This window comes from Aspergillus piperis, assembly GCF_003184755.1.
Source record: "Aspergillus piperis CBS 112811 unplaced genomic scaffold BO85scaffold_13, whole genome shotgun sequence".
In the NCBI taxonomy this organism is placed as follows: domain Eukaryota; kingdom Fungi; phylum Ascomycota; class Eurotiomycetes; order Eurotiales; family Aspergillaceae; genus Aspergillus; species Aspergillus piperis.
The window spans coordinates 442775-462774 of record NW_020291603.1 but is presented as its reverse complement, the minus strand read 5'-3'; the positions used below and the strand labels follow the sequence as shown (position 1 = coordinate 462774).

At 52.4% G+C, this 20000-nt stretch overlaps 4 protein-coding genes across 4 annotated transcripts; 3 read left to right on the top strand and 1 right to left on the bottom strand.

The window, feature by feature from the left end:
• Positions 1-289: 289 nt before the first annotated feature.
• BO85DRAFT_439863 (BRCT domain protein) lies at positions 290-8914 on the bottom strand (the record flags this gene model as incomplete). Its single annotated transcript, XM_025658735.1, has 7 exons — positions 290-1299; positions 1344-1424; positions 1472-1748; positions 1797-2419; positions 2481-2757; positions 2807-2911; positions 3338-8914. 7 exons carry the CDS (start codon positions 8912-8914, stop codon positions 290-292), a joined length of 7950 nt encoding a protein of 2649 aa, XP_025514078.1.
• A 1004-nt stretch (positions 8915-9918) lies between these two features.
• On the top strand, positions 9919-10972 carry BO85DRAFT_450809 (class I SAM-dependent methyltransferase). The gene has a single exon (XM_025660462.1). It carries the CDS (start codon positions 10153-10155, stop codon positions 10903-10905), a length of 753 nt encoding a protein of 250 aa, XP_025514077.1. The 5' UTR covers positions 9919-10152; the 3' UTR covers positions 10906-10972.
• A 301-nt stretch (positions 10973-11273) lies between these two features.
• Positions 11274-12944, top strand: BO85DRAFT_60257 (uncharacterized protein). The gene has a single exon (XM_025665514.1). The coding sequence runs from the start codon at positions 11319-11321 to the stop codon at positions 12492-12494; it is 1176 nt and encodes a 391-aa protein (XP_025514076.1). The 5' UTR covers positions 11274-11318; the 3' UTR covers positions 12495-12944.
• Positions 12945-14671: 1727 nt separating this feature from the next.
• Positions 14672-19667, top strand: BO85DRAFT_424050 (peptidyl-prolyl cis-trans isomerase). Its single transcript, XM_025658032.1, has 6 exons — positions 14672-14877; positions 14967-16697; positions 16754-16995; positions 17073-17162; positions 17677-18890; positions 18947-19667. The coding sequence occupies exons 1-6, from the start codon at positions 14763-14765 to the stop codon at positions 19455-19457; spliced, it is 3903 nt and encodes a 1300-aa protein (XP_025514075.1). The 5' UTR covers positions 14672-14762; the 3' UTR covers positions 19458-19667.
• Positions 19668-20000: the final 333 nt, after the last annotated feature.

Below are 20000 nucleotides of genomic sequence, written 5' to 3'. Positions count from 1 at the left end.
TAGCAGAAGAAGGTACACCAAAGCATTATGGAACTAAAACCAAGCATGACTTGCCCTAGTCGCTAGTAGTAGGTATTCATTCAGGACAGAGACGCCATGCTATGCTATGCATGCACTTAACAGCAGAACAGAATGGACCTCTGAGTGTCCAAACAAACCAAAGGTAGATAATTAACCCGTCACCGGTTAATTTCTTTTCTATCCTTTGTGGACAAAACTCGCACATCCATATATAAATCTATCTACCCAACAGAACTCACACGCCAATCCAGCAGAGATCATAGTTTAATTAAAGATTATCCAACGCGCGATTCGTATGCCTTGTCCTCCTCGCCGTCCCCCACGCACCATTCTCCAAACCAGGAACAAGTCTCCCCTCCGCAATCACATCATTCGACTTCTTCTTCTCGACTACCTTCCCGGCCTTTTGGAGGAATTTCTCCCGCATGGCTACTGCATCCGGGTCCTCGTAGTCCAGCTGCGTCATGGGCGGGGCCTCGTTCTCGTCCTCTTCTTCGAGGGACCCGTTACGCTCCGGGTACTGGTACTCGTATTGGTTGCTGTGAGTGTGAGACAGCGAGGGGATGCGGGAATTGGTGGCGGTCGTGGTGGTGGACTCGACGGCGCTGCCGCAGCCGTCTTCGTTCAGGGTGTCGATTGAGCTCGCGCGGGAGAAGGAGAAGTGCTTAGGGTGGTCCAGGGAGGAGGGGGCCCGGCCCAGCAGCGGTCTTCGGCCTCGTTGAGGTCGTTGGCGGTCGTCCGAGCCGGTGCTGGGTTCGGAAGGTTGGGCTGGTCGGGCGTTTTTGAGGAGGCTGGTTACGGCTTGGTTGAGGGCGGATTGGGTGGTTGTGGGTGTGCTTGAGGGGTGTTGGTCGGTGGGTTTGCGCTTGAGGGGGGAGGTGCTGGTTGTGCTGATCGGGGCTGGGGGTGGTTTGGTGGTGGGCTTAGGGTCTGATGAGGATGTGTCTGGTGGTTGTGCGTTGCTTGATTTTTGTTTCTCGTGCTCATGCCCGTGTCTGGAACGTGGAGGCTCGTTACTATTGGGGGGTTGCTTCTGCTCTGGGCGAGAACCGGCTCGCGGTTCCAGAGACTTTCTGCTTTGTGTGGAATGCTTTTGGATTAGGTATTGGTCGACTGGTTGTTTCTGTTCGTTGCGGATGGAGGACCAGAGCCAGTCTGCAGAGACGGCGGGGACGCCCCATTCTTGGGTATGTCGCAGCTTCTCCGGGTTCACCGGGCCAGCGTCGTTGCATATGAGGATGGAGGCGCTGGGCGTCAAGTACTCGTGGTAGGTGGCACCTGGAGGGTTAGACAAGTTCATCAAGCTGCTTAGAGTAACTCACCAACGAGGTGGACGAGCTTCGATAGATGGAGAAGGTCGATTCGGGAGAATCCAGTCGAGCAAACCTTCATTCCCGCGAATCCTGGGATTGTCAGCTAAACGTCCATCGGGAGCTGATTGGGATTCTACCTTTGAGGGGGAAAGAAGGGATCGGTGTATTCGCTGTGTGGGATTCTGGCGGTACCAGCGTCTTCGCATCGAGACATCTTTCCAGCCACATGTCGGTTACCACTTCGCATTCGAAGGCCAAGTCATCCGTGGATGGGACCTGTGCGCGGGGCATCTTGTAGGGCACGATGGTATAGAGGCCATGGCCCCTTTTGGGTATGTCTGGTCTAGAGAACTCGCTCAAGGAGCTCACCAGCTCTGCGCCATTGAAGGAAAGGTGATCTCGCAATACGTTGGTCTTGAAAGGTTAGAAGGTGGGAGAAAGCGTAAGGGTATGCAGACCGACCTGTTTAGAGGAGAAGCCATGGATGAAAAAGAAACAATCACCTAGAAAACCCTCGCGACGCTCTGCTGCTGGTGGAGGGGGCGGGGGCGGTTGAAGGGGCTCCTGCGGTTCTGCAAAGGTAGTCTCGCTCGCAAATGAGCGCGACTCCTGCAAAATAGAGGGCCTCTTTGTCAAAGACTGAGTCCTCTGCAGACTTTCTCTAGACGGCCTCGGATCGCTGCTGTCGAAACCCGTACCAACGATATCACCCCAGATGCCTTCATTCTGGTCTCCCAGCTTAGCACTTGCAATCCTCCGAAGCTTTCTCGGTCTTGGATTTGAGGGGTTTTCGTTATTAGTGACTTTTGGTTTCGGAGTAGGCAGCGATCGGTTCCAGGCACCAGCGCCCTGTTGCTCATCGGGTAGAAGAGGGTGATAGAGAGTTTCTTCCAGTACCATGCCACGCTCAAGACTATCCTCGAACCACTTCACTGTGACAATTTTGATACCCCACTGCGTTGCGAATTTGTATTTCTCACCCTCCGTATTCCTGGCGATAAGATGAGTGACGTTCTTGGTGAGGTCTTTTCGGAACTCGGCCCCGTGCGCAGTGACGGTATCCTGGATACGATTTCGCAGCGACACTATAGCATATGCATTAGACGAGTCTTCCAGTGCGCTCTATGTTTGGTATTCCCTACTCACTATCCTCAAAGCCCGTTATGCAGATAGATAGCCCAGCAAACGTCGGGAATCTGTACTTTTCTTCCAGAGCCCGAATGTCTGTATCGCCTCCCTGCATCCATGACTGGCGAACAGCTTCAACCCATTCCGGTTTCAGGACTGTTATGTCGGTACGCTCGCGCGCGACGAACTTGTACTTCGGAGTATTGACTTCGCCGATAAGCAGATGCGTGACGTCGGAGGTAAGGTCAAATTTGTGGGTTGCTCCCATCTGACTTGCGACGATAGCGAGTTCAGACTAGACGCGACACATAGCCATCAGTATTGTGCTGCATTCCTTGAATTACTATAGTAGGAAGAGGTACAAGCATCAGAGGGCGTTTAGCATACCCGCTGCTCTGGTAAGATGGAGGTAAAGCAGAGGACCACCCCCGCAAGAGGATGCTCCTTGTCTGGAGTGGAGTTAGTCTGTATCTTGCTATCTAAAAAGATGAATTGAGTACTGACTCGAGGTTGCTTTCTCTGCCATGCTTCATGATTGGCAAAAATCAGCCTGGGACCGGTGCGCCGATCTGAAGATTCGCTTTATCGGAGCTCCGCGCGGAAGCGCGTCTTGAGGAGTATACGCTGTCACGTGATAGAAGGGGGGGGGGTTCTTTCCTTTTGTGAAGATGCAGCAGAACATCCTCGACACCATCGATGGTACCAAGGACTGGCTGGAATCCTAACAGTAAGTAGCATTCTGATCTCCATGATAAATTAAGGGTCGGACAGCGTTAACAACCTCTCATTAATCTAGCTAGTATCTATATAATCTAAGACCGAAATGAGCAAAATGCTACTACTACCAACAATCAGCTAGCCACTATCCCCTCTACCTGATTATGCAAAGCATCGGACAGTGAGGTAGGATCCGGATACACTCTCGTCCAGTTAGGTGGCAACTTCAACCCAGTCCGTGCTGAGAGCTCTTTACGCATTTGAATGGCTCCTAATGAGTCCAATCCAACATCCATGAACCCCCGGTGCATATCTACTTCCTCTGCGGCCGCCACACCAAGTATCTTGGCCGTTACTTCCCGTACCAGCCGCTGAAGCATTGTTGCCCTCTCCTCGGGGCCAACCATCCTGATCATGGTCGTGAAGCTGTCCGTCCCATTCGACTTTGCTGCTGCTGCTGCTGCTGCTGCTGCTGTGGTTCCATTGGTCGTCTCTTGTTGACCATTTTCGCACAGCTTACCATGCTTCTGAACCTCCTGGACGTGAACCTGGACCGGCGCCTGCATTTGCATTTGCAACTGCATTCGTGGGACGAGCACTCGTTCGCCAAGCACAACACATTCAGGTTCGGTACTCATCATCAAGATCGAACAGAGTTTAGTGGCTATAGCGATGTCCACTTCACCCTCCAGATCCACAATACGCAGACAGAGTTGAGGGTATTTCACGCGCGCACTTCGCATCATGCCCCAGAGCGACGCCTCGCCCATATTTCCGGCTCCAGCAGCACCACGCGTCACCCAGACTAGCCAGGGAGAGAACCCCATCCTGGACACTGTCTGCAATTGCTCAGATGCCTTGGATGTCAAGTCATCCTCATTCTCTGATTCCCAAAAACAAAGCACGCCACTCATAGTTTTGGCTTCCGCCAGCTGATTGACTGTAATAGGTTGCTTCCCGGCGTGCAACAATGCTTCCTTCACCGGTACCATCCATGGCGCATCACTTGCTGGACAAAGTAGACCCCAAGCTGAATTGGGGTAATGGCTACTCGCATCAATAGCATGCCATCCAATTTGAATTTGTCCGGAGGGCTGAGCGCCACCCGAAGAAGACTGGCCAGATGGCTTACCGCTGTATACTGGTCGCAACCCGTCCAGCCAATACTGATGTCGCTGAAATGCGTAAGTAGGTAGCTGGATGCGGCGCCCACCAATGTCTTTGAAGAAGGCTGCCCAGTCGATCTCTACTTGTCGTATGTGCAGGTCGGAGAGGCTATTCTGGATTACCAGAGCGTCGTCGCTCTTGGGTTTCAACGAGGGCAGCCAAGCCAAGTTTCCTCCGCCTTCGCGGTCGGCCATTTTGCTCGTCTGAGTGCTGTCGTCATCGAGACATGAGGCTCCTATACCACACAGTGTCGCTGCTGGGCCTAATTCAACAAAGCAATTCGCACCTTGGTCGGCGAGGGTCTGCATGCCTTCAGCGAACAGGACTGGATTGCGAGCTTGTCGGACCCAGTAATCCGCGTTACTAAGTTGCCCTGGCTCTGCCAGTTTGCCCGTAACTGTGCTAACAATAGGCAGCGTTTGCTGCTGGAACACAATCGTTTTGGCGACGGCGCGTAACGAGGAAAGCATGCTTTCATTCAGGTGATGCGAATGAAATGCGCGACTAGTTCTGAGGACCTTACAAGACCGGCCCTGAGTCTTGAAGCGGGTTACCAACTTGTTGATGACACCCATATCCCCAGATGCTACCACTTGTGTCGGGGTATTGATACTGGCAATCGACACACTGTCCCGGGCACTGAGCTGCTCGATGGCTGAAGTGACCTCGTCTACGCCGGCTTCAAGTGCCACCATACCACCACTTTCAGGCAGCGCGTGCATCAACTTCCCTCGTGCCGCGACCAAGCGGCAAGCGTCCGCCAGATTCATAGCTCCGGCGACGTGCGCGGCCGCAATCTCACCAACGCTATGGCCCAACACAACTGCTGGCTGGACCCCCCAGCTCTGCCACAGTCTCCACAGTGCTACCTGGAGGGCAAAGAGAGCTGGTTGCGCATAATCCGTACGCAGGAGCAAAGAGGCGGCCTCGCTCTCCGGATCTGCCCACATAACATCCAACAGAGGCTTGTCTAGAACTGCCTCGAACAGGCTTGCGATGTGAGTGATGGTGTTGCGGAACACATGGTGACGTTCAGCAAGAGCCTTGCCCATCCTGTTCCGTTCAGTGCCCTGTCCGGAAAACAACATCGCCACGCGAGCTGACTTGCTGTTGTCAGCAGTTGCTGGTACTCCGTTGTCGATAATGCTTGCTAGGCTGCTCAGCAGTTCAGTCTTGTCTTGTGCCGCAAGAACGATGCGTCGTGGGAAATGTGTGCGAGTAGTTGCCAATGAGTATGATACATCAGACAGCTTGATTTTGGCAGTAGAACTGGAGATGTGATCGCGAAGTTTTCTCGCTTGCCCCCGTAGCGCTTCACTTGTATACGCGGAAAGGAGGAACGGTAGCGGCAAAGGCGACCTGGCATCATCATCATCATCATCATTAATGTCGCCATTAGACTCTGAGTGAACCCTTGGAGGCTCTTCAATTATAGCATGCGCGTTAGTTCCCGCTATTCCGAATGAGTTTACCCCTGCTCGTCGCGGAGTAGTCGGGCTGTTTGTTCTGGGTAGCCATGCCATTGGCCGTTGGGAAAGTTGCAACTTGCCACCAACCCAGTCGATCAAAGGGCTGGGCCGACTGCTATGCAGTGTCTGTGGCAGCATGTTGTGTTCCATCGCCAGAGCTACCTTGATAAGGCCTGCAACGCCGGCGGCTGCCTGCGTGTGCGCGATATTGGCCTTCGTGGAACCAATCTTCAGTGGTCCAATGGTATCATCCCGACTGCTGCTGAATACTTCTGCCAAAGCTGAGGCCTCGACCGGATCCCCTAGCTTGGTGCCAGTCCCATGCGCTTCAACATAGTCAATATCATACGGCTTCAAGCGCGCTGCCGCCAGAGCTGCGCGGATAACACGCTCCTGGCCTGGTCCACTCGGTGCTGTCATGTTAGCGCCACGGCCGCCGTGGTTGACTGCCGAACCGCGAATTATAGCGTGGATATGATCGTTGTCACGCTGCGCATCAGAGAGACGTTTCAAAATCACAGCCGAGGCACCTTCACCCAGTCCCATCCCAGCCGCGTCCGCTGAAAATGGTCGCGAACGACCATCTGGTGATGTAACGCGAAGCCGGCTAAACTCTACATGCAAGCCAGGGGAGGGCAAAAATGTGACACCACCAGCCACAGCCATGTCACACTCGCCCAGGCGAAGTGCGGTGCATGCCACATGCGTGGCGACCAGCGAGGCAGCGCACCCAGCATCCAAGGTCATAGTAGGACCCTGGAGCCCCAGGGCATATGCCACGCGACCAGAGAGCGAACTCGGCGCCGTGCCGAGACCTAGATGTCCTCCAAGCTTTTCTGTGCCGGCGGCGCTTAGCAGACCGTCATCCACAGAACTGTTACCGCTGCCGATGAAGACACCAGTCTGGCTGCCGCGCAAGGACTTAGTGCCATAGCCTGCCCGTTCGAAGCCCTCCCAGCAGGTCTCCAGGATCATGGTCTGCGCCGGGTCGATAGCCCGGGCCTCGCGAGGGGATATCCCAAAAAATTGCGCGTCAAACTCCATGGCGTCCCTGACGAAGCCACCACCCATGCTGTAGGACTTGCCGGGGGCCTCTGGATCAGGATCGTAGATGGCATCGGCATCCCAGCGCTCCTCAGGAACCTTGGTAACGGCGTCGGTGCCGCTGATGAGAACCTTCCAAAACTCTTCCGGCGTGTGGATATCGCCGGGCAGTCTGCACGCCATGGAAATGACAGCAATATCTTCACCAGTAGTATCGTTCCCAACGGAGTTCTGCGTCTCTTTCGCGACTCCATTGGTATTGGGTTGACCAGAAAGAGATGCAGCAAGGTTGGCAATGGTGAAGTGCTCATACAGTTTTGACACCGGCACTTTCCGACCCAGAAGCTTCTCCAGCTTCATTTGGACCCGAATGATACTAGCAGAGTTACCGCCGACGTGGAAGAAGTTGTCCTGCATGCCAACCTGACTGTGACCCAGTACATCGGTCCATATAGCCAGCAGCTGTTCTGTTAGTGTGGTAGCGGGTTTTTGTGCCACTGTGACAGTCGAGATCGGATCCGGTAGTGCTCTGAGGTCCACTTTGCCGTTGAGAGTACAAGGAAATTTGTCGACTTCGACGAAGAACGAGGGGACCATGTATCCGGGGAGGCGGCTTTCTAGCCAGGGGCGTAGCAACTTGGCAAGAGGAACATCATCGCTGCCAACAACCGGCTTTCGTATGCAATAAGCCACGAGTCGCTCGTCTCGATTAATCACAACGGCATTGGCAATAGCCGCGTGGGCTGTGATTGACGCCTCAACATCACCAGGATCAATTCTTTGCCCGCGAATCTTGATTTGTGTGTCTGCACGACCGATGATGGCCAGTCTCTTGGGGTCCAAGAAGCATGCTAAGTCTCCAGACTTGTACATGGTATGCCCTTCCCAGAAAGGGTCCGGCAGAAACGCAGCCTTGGTGCGTTCTGGATTGTTCCGATATCCACGAGCAACCCCTGCTCCGCTAATATACAGTTCGCCGGTGCCGCCAACTGGCACAGGTTGCATGTCGGCGTCGAGGACATATAGTCGTATGTTTGCGTTGGGCGTTCCGATTAAGATGTCCTCGCCGACTTGGACTTTCCAAGCAGTCACGCTCATTGTTGTCTCAGTCGGTCCGTATATGTTCCATACTTCCTCAACACAAGCGGTAAGGCGCTCTGCCAGGCGAGGTGACAGTGGCTCGCCACCGGTGTACAGCCTAGAGAAGCCCGGCGTGCCACACCAACCGCTGTCCAGCAGCATCTGTAAGATGGTCGGCGTCATCACGGCGAAGGTGACGGCATGGTGATTAATGAGATGTATCAGCGCGTGTGGGTCCCGGATCTCGTATGTCTGTGCCTGCACGACCGTGGCGCCGCACAGTAATGGCACGTAGATCTCAATCGCGGCCATATCAAAGGAAATGGTGCTCCTGAACAGCACGCGGTCCTGGTCAGTACGGCCAAGTCTCTGGTGTACCGACAGCGCATAGTTGCATATGGCGGCGTGATGAACTTCCACGCCCTTAGGCTTGCCCGTGGAGCCGGATGTGTAGAGGATATAGGCGAGGTCATCTCCTTGGACATCTACGGCTGGCTTCTTGTCCGCTTGATATCTCATCTGATCTCGCAGTTCGCTTGTCGTGCAGCAGGCTGCTTTATGACCATAATCACATCGACAGGTGCCCGTCATCCCTTTGGTACTAGCATGGCTAACTATCACCAGGCGTAGCGCCTCATCATCCAGCATCTGGTTGACACGCTCGGACGGTAAAGTAGGATCAATGGGTATATATGCTGCACCGGCTTTCAGAACACCAAGGATGAAAATGATCAGCTCCGGTGTGCGATCTAGTGCAAGAGCCACCACATGGCCACGGCTGATGCTTCGCGATAGAAGCAGGCAGGCCAGGCGATCCGACTCGGATGCAAGAGCACCGTATGTGATGGTATGGTCCCCGCAGACTATCGCGGCCTTTGAGGAGTATCGGGACTGGATCTGATTGAAGAGGGAAATGACATTGTGACCAAGCTTCGATGGGTCGTCGGTGAGGTTGAACTCGTTCTCTGGTACCATGGCTGTCGTCACTTCCTGATTCTTCAGTATCCTCTTCTGAACTGATCTTGAGGAAGGAAAGGATCTCAGCAGCAGGTGAATCTCGAAAAACGAGGACAAAGAAAGAAATACGATATATAGAATAAGGCCGGTAAAGTATACTGACTAATACTAGGGCAGGAATGGGTGGCAGCACACTCACCAGGCCCGTATATCACAAGCTGGTATATACTGCTATCAAGGCAGAACTTGCGGTGTGTGTATGCGGTATCACTTCCCTGCACATTCTAATACGCGTCATTCCTATGGGTTCGTAGGCTGGCCACTCTGTCATACCGGAAAACTGTTGCTGCTCAGTCAATGATGTCGTGATCACTGATATCTAGACACAACTGAGGCAATTCTGCTCAGGAGTAGAAGCCTATCATTGCCTAAAATTGCCCAGAGTGCTTAAGGTGCATAACTGACGGTTAGGGTACAAGCAAGGGAGTTCTATTGTTCTATTGCTTAGCGTCTGGCCTTATCACGGACTACTGGAGAGACTTGCAACTACTGTAAGGGTTATCAGTTCGGTACCTCGGCAAGTGACTATAAGATGGCTTTTATTTATCAAATGAGACCGTTTTCCAGCAAGGCATTCTCATAGAGCGTTCTGCCATTGGTCGAAGAGCCATCAAATAAAGCGCTCATAGGAAACAATGTAGGCAAGGGAGGGGGGAATGACAGGAGGATAAGACAGTTAAACTTCCAGTTAGACAATAAGTATACTAAACAAAGATAACGAAGTAGAACAAATGAGACCGTTTTCCAGCAAGGTATTCCCATGGAGTGGTCTACCATTGGCCGAAGATCCATCTAATAAAGTGCTCATAGGAAACAATGTAGGCAAGGGAAGGGGGAATGACAGGAAGACAAGACAGTGAACATTCCTGCCAGGCAGTATACGAATCAAAGACAACATGATAGAACAATATGGAACGTAAAAGCTGTTTGAGTGCTGTCATTCGATGGATAAGACATGACCTGCGCGAGCGGGTGAGACTGCATGATAGTTCTAGTGGCATTTTGGTATCCAGCCCTTCACACATTCTTTTCATTACCGCCAGGGGCGCCCATTTCCGTCCCATAGTTATCTTGTTGCCCTCGATTTCAAGAGCAAAGACTGAACAAAAGAAAAGAAAAGAAAAGAAAAGAAAAGAAAAGAAAAGAAAAGGGATACACACAAACACTCTCACTCTCACATCCACCCCAAATCAGCCATGACAGCTTCACCAAAGACCCCTTCAACCTTGGAAGAAGGGATTGCAGTCTATACTCCCTTTCTTCTCCGCTACTTCTACGATTTCTGGGTCCTCTGGGTTTCCAATAACTTTGCATGGAAATGCCCAACCTCAACCGTCCAACTCCCATTATTCAATGCCGCCATGGGCCAGAGTCACCTAGATATTGGCGTCGGCACAGGTTACTATCCAGCAAAGAGCCTAAAAGCCGGTGCCAAATGCAATGAGATTACCCTCCTGGACCTCAGTCCCAACTCGCTCCAGGCTGCCGAGCAGCGTATCCTGGAAACGGTAGGCCGCGAGGCGGTCCGCGTGAATACCGTCGTGGCCTCGGCCCTGGAGCCACTGCCCTTCGACAAGTCCAAGAAGTTCAACTCGATTAGTGTCTTCTTCCTGTTGCATTGCATTCCGGGTACACCTGAAGAAAAGTGCAAGCTTTTCGATGTGGTGCGGCCGCATCTGGCGGAGGACGGCGTTTTTGTGGGGACGACAGTCCTTGGTCAGGGTGTACCAATCAACTGGCTGGGACAGAAGATGATGAACAGCTATAATAACAACACAAAGTCGTTCCATAACTCGGAGGACAACAAGGCTCAGTTTGATGAGGGACTTCGTCGGAACTTTGAAGAGGTGGAGTCGTGGGTTATGGGTCAGGTCATGCTCTTTAAGGCGAGGAAGCCAAGACAACAGGGTGATGTTACCAATGTAGTTCCGAAAGGGGACTTGGATTGATGGGGATCATCATGAAGCTGTTCGAGTTAGTTAGTCTCTTGAATAACTAAAGAAGAAGGGAAGGGCGTCCAACGGAGGAGGGAGGGGGGAATGGCAGTCCAATATATCGAATATCGAAGTTATCCTGCATTTACGATGTTACTAGTTCATTATGACCTGCAATCCTGCTATTATCATATTACAGGCTGAGCACAATGACATCTTCTAAAGTAGAGGCAGTATTCTATAGACGGTAGACAATTGCACGTGCAAAGGGCATTCATAAGCCAGCCCTTATCGGAATCACGTGAGCGATAAGTAGTGGCGCGGCGCGTATCGCCAAAACGCGCCGGTGGATAATTGAATTAGTTTCATCAATAGATTGATCAGGGCAGGCAAGTGCTGCATCTCCAACTTACCCTGAATTCAAGTATATGTACCTTTCCAGACATCGCGCGTCGACCCCAGGTATCCTCCGCCAATTCCTTTCAAATGGTCCAGTTATAAAATCGCCAACGGCCTCTACTAGATACTCCGCATCGCGAACTTCGCCGGTTGGAGAGGAAGCTGTGATGTTCAAGAAAGCCGTCAAGGAACATTCAGTAGCGTCGGCGACTCCGCTACAATCCACGCTTACGCGCAGCAACAATGGGAATGCTTCAATGAGACCCCCGCCGCCGTCCGCAGGGGTCAAGCGCAAGATTGAGATGGCTACCGTGCGAGAGTCTAATCTGGGGTCCCTCCACGACGGTGTCTACTTCGACGAAAATGACTTTGACGACGATGACGACCTGGACTTTGAGGAACCCGATCCATTCATTCCCCCGGCCCCCATATCCAGACCGAGCGTCCCGAAACCTGAACCGCCCAAGTACCCGTCCCTCCATGGCATACCTGCGCAAGACGAAGAAATATCAATAGTCGACTTGACTTCACCCAGCAAAGCGGCGGCGGAGGTCAAGTATCCTGATTTACCCCCGGTTCCAGATGAGAGTGTCCCGCCATCCAGCAGCATACAAATTCCATGGTCTTCTTCGCCCCCCTCCCACTTCCAACCACCGACCAGGAAGCCTCGAACTTTACCATGGCTGAAAGACGAGCCGGAACCAGAACCAGAGCCCCCATCTTTGAAGCCGCAAACGCCTATGCGGCCGAAACAGACGGCTCCCTGGAACAAGTCAGCTAGCGCGATCAAGGATGAGCAAAGGGAACTGCGTCGGCAGAACAAGACTATGAAGGCACAAGCAGGCGGCCAAATGCACAACCCCCGCACGAAGGTAGCTTCGATATTCCTCAGCGATGAGCAACGCCATGTCTTGGATGCGGTTGTACAGCAAGGGAAGAGTATCTTCTTTACAGGATCTGCGGGAACTGGCAAGTCGGTGCTTATGAGGGAGATCATTAAGAAACTGAGAGATAAATACAAGAAAGAGCCAGACAGGGTTGCGGTGACAGCATCTACCGGGCTAGCAGCTTGTAATATCGAGGGTGTAACTCTCCACAGTTTCGCAGGTATTGGACTGGGGAAAGAACCTGTTCCGGAGCTTGTCAAGAAGGTCAGCATTGGCGTCGACCGATCACACCAATCCACATGTGCTAACTATCTATAGATTAAGAAGAACCAGAAAGCCCGGAATCGCTGGATGCGCACCAAGGTTCTGATCGTCGATGAGGTGTCCATGGTTGACGGCGATCTCTTCGATAAGCTAGAGGAAATCGCACGTCGCATTAGGAACAACGGTCGTCCTTTCGGAGGCATACAACTAGTAGTCACCGGTGACTTTTTCCAACTTCCCCCCGTCCCAGAAGGGAGCAACCGAGAAGCCAAATTCGCATTCGCAGCAGCGACATGGAACACTTCCATACAACACACCATCCTTCTAACCCACATTTTCCGTCAACGAGACCCCGAATTCGCCGACATGCTCAACGAGCTTCGACTTGGAAAGATCTCACCACGAACGATTGACACATTCAAACAACTTTCTCGGCCTCTTGACTTCCATGACTCCCTCGAGGCCACTGAACTGTAAGCCTGACACGCACCCCCATATAACCAGGCCCATTTCAAACTCAAGCACCCAACTTATTCCATCCACAGGTTCCCCACACGTCAAGAAGTCGAAAGCGCCAACGGCGCCCGAATGAGTCGCCTATCCGGCGAAACAATGACCTTCAACGCCGTCGACAGCGGCACCATCCAAGACCCCCAATTCCGCGAACGCCTACTAGCCAACTGCATGGCACCGCCAGTGATCCACCTGAAAAAGGGAGCACAAGTCATGCTCATCAAAAATATGGAAGACACGCTCGTCAACGGCTCCATCGGCCGGGTCGTGGCATTCATGGACGAAGCCACCTTCGACTACTACATCGACAACGAGAACGAATTCTCGGGAGCAGGAGGATCAGGCAACAACAGCGACGACGAGATCATGGCTCGTGCACGCAAGAAACTCAAGCCCATGGCCGCCAACAAGGACGCCAGTGGTCCCGGCGGCATCACGCTCACCCGCAAATGGCCCCTTGTATGCTTCGTGCAGCCTGACGGAACGGAACGCCATCTCCTCTGCCAGCCGGAGACGTGGAAGATCGAACTTCCCAACGGAGAGGTGCAGGCGCAGCGTCAACAGGTGCCGCTTATTTTGGCTTGGGCTTTGTCCATCCATAAGGCGCAGGGCCAGACGCTGCAGCGGGTGAAGGTTGATTTAGGCCGTGTGTTTGAGAAGGGTCAGGCCTATGTTGCGCTGAGTCGGGCGACCTCGAAAGCTGGTCTTCAGGTTATGCGGTTCGAGGCGCGCAAGGTCATGGTTCACCCGAAGGTTACAGATTTTTATTCCAAGCTTGTTAGTATTAGTGATGTTATGAAGACTTCGAAGAAGTCGAAGTCGGGTGGTGGTGGTGGTGGCGGTGATCCTGAGGATGATTTTGAGCAGGATTATTTAGAGCATTTATATGGGTAAAATGGGATTGTATACCATTCTTATGCCATTTGCTTATATTATCTGCACATTTCCAGGAGGGAAATACATCATCTATCCTTCATCCCATGTGTATTCTTATGATGTGGTCCGGTGTGACTATCTATTGACTTAATATCATTTGTACAGTAGAATATAGTAGATACGGTATCTTCGCTCAATCACTTCCTGCCTCGGCCAACATATGATACAGATCTAATACAGATACTTCCGAGTACTAAGTAGTATAATCTTTATATTGATTAATCGGATCATCCTATATGAAATAGGAATATATAGTAGTAAGATACTACCAAGATATATTGGAGCCGAACATATGTCACATATATCTCATTCAGAGAGGCAATTAATTGAGCTAACACAGCTTCACAAGAGTGTTAATAGCAAAAATTCACACGCATTAGTTTACAATAAGAATCAAGACTAAGAACTATAAGAGTAGAAGTGGGAATGCAGGGAAATAACAAAGAATGTATACTACATCGACGTATCGAGCCAGCATTTGAGGAATGAATAAGAAATCATGAAGTCAGCACCCATGGATAACTCAAATGAAAGGAGTGAACATAATCCAGTCAAAGATGGATGGATGATTCAATGGCAGTACAGAGTACGTAGGGTTTATTCCAGGATCTAGTTAACTAGGATGACTAGTCTAAACTTGTGAGGAACCACGAACCCCACAACGAGCGGGTCTCGTGCCTCCCTTATCGATAAGAGCCCAGCCACACGTGATGCCCGAGCCGAGAGCAAAGAAGCAAGCAAGCAAGCAAGCAAGCACAAGCTGACCCCAATCCACATCCACCTTTGGCGACCTTGTCGGGGCTCCTTCCGGTCCGTGGCGTGTTCTATCCCCGGCCCTTTGGACAGCGGTTGTATTCGTGCAGACTGCCGATCATGGCGGCTGAATTTATCGGCTACGATGTGCTTGTGACGCTGCGAGCGCCACCAAATGCAACTGTGCAGGGAGAAGTGGCTAATGTCATCGGTCAACGTCTGATGCTCCGAAATGGTAGGTATACGCCTTCTGCCCCCCCCCTCTCACTGCCTAGCACCACTATCCCCACTTTGCAAGGATCTAACATTAACTCTCTCATTCAGTGAAACTTTCCTGGATCGGACACCCGCTCCCTACGTACTCAATTGAAGCGCCCGACATCGCGGATCTTTCTTTGGGATCTTCGACTCCGCGCATCTCACAGCGTCCGCCTCCGCCTCCGCCTCAGGGATCTCAAAACATAGCCCCCGCACCTCCGCCTCCAACTGCATCGCAAAGCTTCGTGGACCCGGCGATTCTAAGCTTTTCGAAGCCACCTTCTGCGCCATCTAGCCAGGGTGCAGACTCGGGTCCGGTACAGCTTCCAGCCCCTTCCATTAGCCGGTCCACTTCTCAAAACTTTCAATTCCCGCAAGTGGCTCATCGTGACCAAGCAGCTGTGCTCAACGAACCGTTCAGTAACCTGGAACTTGATGTTGGAAAGACCACGAATGAAAGTCGCAGCGCTGTGCCAAGTGGCCCTGTCCCCGCTGGAAGGGAGAACATTGTTTCATCGCAACCAACGCCGCAGTCCGCCGCGAAAGCTAGTCGTCGCACTGGACAACCAAGGACCCCAAAGGCAGTCAATGAACACGATGGGGCGACGAATACGGACCCAAGAAGTAAAGGCTGGCGTCAGACTGCTTTCGTCGAGCCGTCTTATCCGCAGATGAACAAGTCACTCAATAAACAACGCCGGAAGAAGAGGAATAACAGATCGAATTATGTGGAGGACCCTAATGGCTGGGCTACAGAGGATGCGACGGATATTCAGGAGATGGGCGAGTTCGACTTCCAGAGCAACCTTTCCAAGTTCGACAAGAGAAAGGTGTTTGAAGAGATTCGCAATGATGACACTACCGCTGATGAAGATCGGCTGGTTAGCTTCAACAGGAAAGTACCAAAGCCTGGAACAAATGGCGGGAAGAATCTGCATTGGACGGAAAATGTCCTTGACAGCCCTGAGGAGACCGAGAGCGAGGATACCGACCAGGTACCCAGCGATGCAAAACTGAGCAGCGGCACCTATTCTGGGCGGGAACGGTCGAGGACGTCCCGCGCACCGAGCTCTCGCAAAGGAAGCGCCATTTTGGGCCAGCCGTTGGTGCCACCGCAGATCAATTCCCTCGGGCGCAGTCAGCTAAGCACGTCTCGCACAACCAGCCCTCGACCCAATAAGACTTCCGTTTCAGCATCCCCGATAAGCGCCCCTGGTGTACCTGGAGGCTCATTGCGGCTCACCACAACCAATCGAAGCTGCCCAACTGTCAGTCCATTGCAAACCCTCGAGGTTGAGCAGATTGCGGTTGCCGAACTGGGGCTGACCGAGGACATGATTACGGAAAATACGGGACGTGGTATCGCGGAAGCTGCTGTTGGACTCCTTACCAGCGACGCCGCTGCGCCCACGATGCTGGTGCTCACAGGCAATCATCGAACTGGCGCACGTGCCGTATCTGCGGCTCGCCATCTCCGTAATCGAGGCCACCGCGTGACGGTCTGTATGCTAGGCATCGAGCACGACAATGAGTTGCTAGAGAGTTGTCGGAAGCAGCTGGATGTCTTCAAGAAAATTGGCGGCCGAGTACACCGGTGGGAAGACCTATCGACCCGCCTCTCTACATCGGAATTCGCGCCTGACTTGGTTGTCGACGCCTTGTTCGGAATTCACATAGCATTTGATGACCTTCGCACGGATGACCAGGCCACAGCCTTTGAGATGATATCTTGGGCCAACCGGAGCAACCTGGAGATTTTGTCCGTGGACGTGCCTTCGGGGCTGTCTGCTATGAGTGGTGAGTATGCCGGATACTGTACCCTGTCATGACGTCGGTGCTAACGTATTTTATAGGCGAAGTTACTACAGTAGAAGGCGGCCGGCTATGCGTCAACTCGAAATCCGTGGTCTGTCTCGGGGCTCCCAAAACTGGGGTTGTCACTGCGCTACTCTCCGGGGAGGGACTATCATGGAATCTCTCTGTGGCCGACATTGGCATTCCTCAGATAGTCTGGAGAAAATATGGTAGTCGGCGGCGGCATGGGATCGACTTTGGGAACCGGTGGGTGGTACCATTGCGCTACCAGCCCCCTCCCGTATGAGTCCTTGAACGGGGTGGACATGCTTAATGATGATTCAATGACCATGAAGGTAAACAAAATGAGCCATACAGTGGGGCGTTACTGGAAGACAGGAATATCCCACGATCAATGCGTGGCTTAGTGGTGGAAAAGGCATGATTTATTGTGACGATGGCGCTTTTGTGAGCGCTTCTTACATTATGTATGTATGATAGTGTGTAGTGTAGTTTAGCAATTGATATGACCTTACGCCATGTCTACCTTGGTTTCTAGTTTGCAACATATACATAGCTTGTACCTCTATAAACGAATGCTCGGCTTTGGGATGCCGATCCCGTGACTGGTATCATCCCCGTATAATGGTTACCGAACGAGGGACATCTGCGGACAGTCTAGCCGAAATCGGCTAGATCTGGAAACGGCAATACATCATTATCCAGGCCTTGGGCGCGGCGACAGGATCGCAAAAGCGAGAGCTGCTGCACCAGGCATCTAAAGCTTCTGTCGTCAGGATGGGAAAAGGTTGGTTCGGCAAGATTCTTCCGCATATCGAAATGCAAAGCTAACCTACTCAATCACCTGTTTAGGGACCGATAAGTTATATGTACGAACTCCCTTCGTTGAAGATTTGTTCTTCCCTTTCTGCGCTCTATCGCTTATCGGACCTCGCATGGACTGACCCAACGACTTGTATAGATCACACACTCTGAATGGGCGTCGGAGGATGCATTCTCTGCTAGCGCTGGAGCCGGCGTGGGCAGAGCAAAGCGAGGAGGAGTAGATACGGCCTTTAAGCGCCTTCCCTTCAACTTCTGCTCCCTTTCACTACAGCCGTTTTCGCACCCGGTTTGCACCCCGTCGGGCACAATCTTCGACCTCACCAACATTCTCCCCTGGATCAAGAAACACGGAACGAATCCAGTGAACGGCGCGCCGCTCAAAAGCTCCGATCTCATTAAGCTGCATCTCGCGAAGAACGAATCTAATGAGTATGTCGATCCGGTCACATACAAGGTTTTCACGGACAACACGCACATTGTCGCGCTACGGAACACGGGCAATGTTTTCGCTTGGGATACGGTCGAACGGTTGAACATCAAGGGAAAGCTGTGGCGTGATCTGGTTACGGACGAGGAGTTCACTCGCAAGGACATCATTACGTTGCAGGACCCGCAGAACGTCGAGTCGCGGAACTTGAGCTCCTTCAACTATCTCAAGGAAGGCGAAAGTGGATTAACGGACGAGCAGATCCGGGAAAGGGAGGATCCTTCGAACAATGTGAACGTCAACGCGCTGGGCAGTTCGGCCAAGATCCTGAAGGCCAAGGAAGCCGTGGCCAAGGCACGCGCGGAAAGATCGCAACGTGTTGGCTCTGCGGCCGCTTCGAAAGACTTGACTAAATCTGGAAATGCGGGAAATACGGCGCAATCTCAGAAGACGGCGTCGTTTCAATCTGGCAAGGCTGTGCCGTATAATGCGGCCAAACACACTACTGGTTTGGCCGCCGCCTCACTCACCAGTACGGGGATGACGCCCCACACCTCTGCCGAGCTTGCGCTTTTGTCCGACGAGGAGTACATGCTGAAGAGAGGGCGAGTGAAGCAAAAGGGCTACGCTCGTATTTCCACCAACGTCGGGGATGTAAATTTGGAATTACATACGGAATACGCACCGAAGGCCGTGTGGAACTTCATCAAGCTGGCAAAGAAGGGCTACTATAGAGATGTCGCTTTCCATCGCAACATCAAGGGGTTCATGATTCAGGGTGGTGATCCCTCTGGGACCGGAAGGGGTGGTGAAAGTATCTGGGGGAAGTACTTCAATGACGAGTTCGAAGGTCCACTGAAGCACGACTCCCGGGGTACCCTCAGTATGGCCAACAAGGGCAAGAACACGAACAGCAGTCAATTGTAAGTTCCCAAGATGGAGATTGAGGGCCTGCGCTAACAAATTACCCCTTGACTAGCTTCATTGCTTATCGTGCCTTGCCCCATCTCAACAACAAGCACACTATCTTCGGTCATGTCATTGATGACCCCACGCCCTCCTCCACGACCTTGAACAACCTTGAAGTGCACCCGACAAATCCGACTACTAACCGACCTACTCCGGACATCCGCATTACCGATGTGACGGTGTTTGTGGATCCGTTCGAAGAGTTCTTGAAGCAGAAACAGACCGAGGAGGCCAAGGCGAAGGGCCTGCTTGTTAACCCCGAGGAAGAAGAGCAGAATGCGCGTCGCGCCGAAGACGACCGGATGACCTGGACGGGCAAAAGAGTCCGTGGCGCAGGAAGCGGAGAGAAAGACGAAGGCTCTGGCGGGGTCGGCAAGTACCTGAAAGCCGCGCTGGCCGAGAGGGCTGGGCAGGAGGAGGATGAGATTGTGGAATTTATAGATGATGAGCCCGAACCCGAGCCGATGCGAAAGAAATTCAAGGGTGGAGGCGGGTTTGGGGATTTTAGTTCATGGGATTAGGAGCTCATATATAATGGGGATCATACTACTTTATGTGTATAACAATAATAGGCGTTGATGATCAGAACTACTAGTAGTTGGGCTTGGTTTACTGTATTGTTCAAATATAGTGTAGAGATGGTTTTGTGGCTATTAGGGGATATTCCGAACACAAGATACTGCAGGCAACATGACGGGAATGAGTACAGGGAATAGATTCATAGGGAAATGAACGTTCTGGCACTATCACCAATCACATCAAGGCTCATAATGCTCTTTCACTTATCTCTCATCTGGACCTTGCCGCTGCGTCATCCTCCACGCACCATCCTTCAGGGTCACGTTATGACGACCTCGATTCACCGCCTCCCGAAAATAGTAACCAGACTGTGTCCGATCGGCTGGAAACTGTTGTAGTGAGTGGGAGTAGTGCTGGTGTGCACTTAACTTGCTGGGCACGACATGGCAAGTAGTACCAAGTAACAAGTACCCTTTTTCCTAGCGTGCTTCCCACCCGGAGGAACCAACGATTGCTAATAATAAAGGACCCCATCCCGAGCCCGC

What these genes read in the sequence shown, in the direction of transcription:
- BO85DRAFT_450809 (XM_025660462.1), top strand. Translation starts at nt 10,153, where the DNA reads ATGACAGCTTCACCAAAGACCCCTTCAACCTTGGAAGAAGGGATTGCA.
- BO85DRAFT_60257 (XM_025665514.1), top strand. Translation starts at nt 11,319, where the DNA reads ATGTACCTTTCCAGACATCGCGCGTCGACCCCAGGTATCCTCCGCCAA.
- BO85DRAFT_424050 (XM_025658032.1), top strand. Translation starts at nt 14,763, where the DNA reads ATGGCGGCTGAATTTATCGGCTACGATGTGCTTGTGACGCTGCGAGCG. An exon ending in GGGGCTGTCTGCTATGAGTG is followed by an intron (nt 16,698 to 16,753) that starts GTGAGTATGCCG and finishes CGTATTTTATAG; the next exon opens with GCGAAGTTACTACAGTAGAA. An exon ending in TGCGCTACCAGCCCCCTCCC is followed by an intron (nt 16,996 to 17,072) that starts GTATGAGTCCTT and finishes TGAGCCATACAG; the next exon opens with TGGGGCGTTACTGGAAGACA.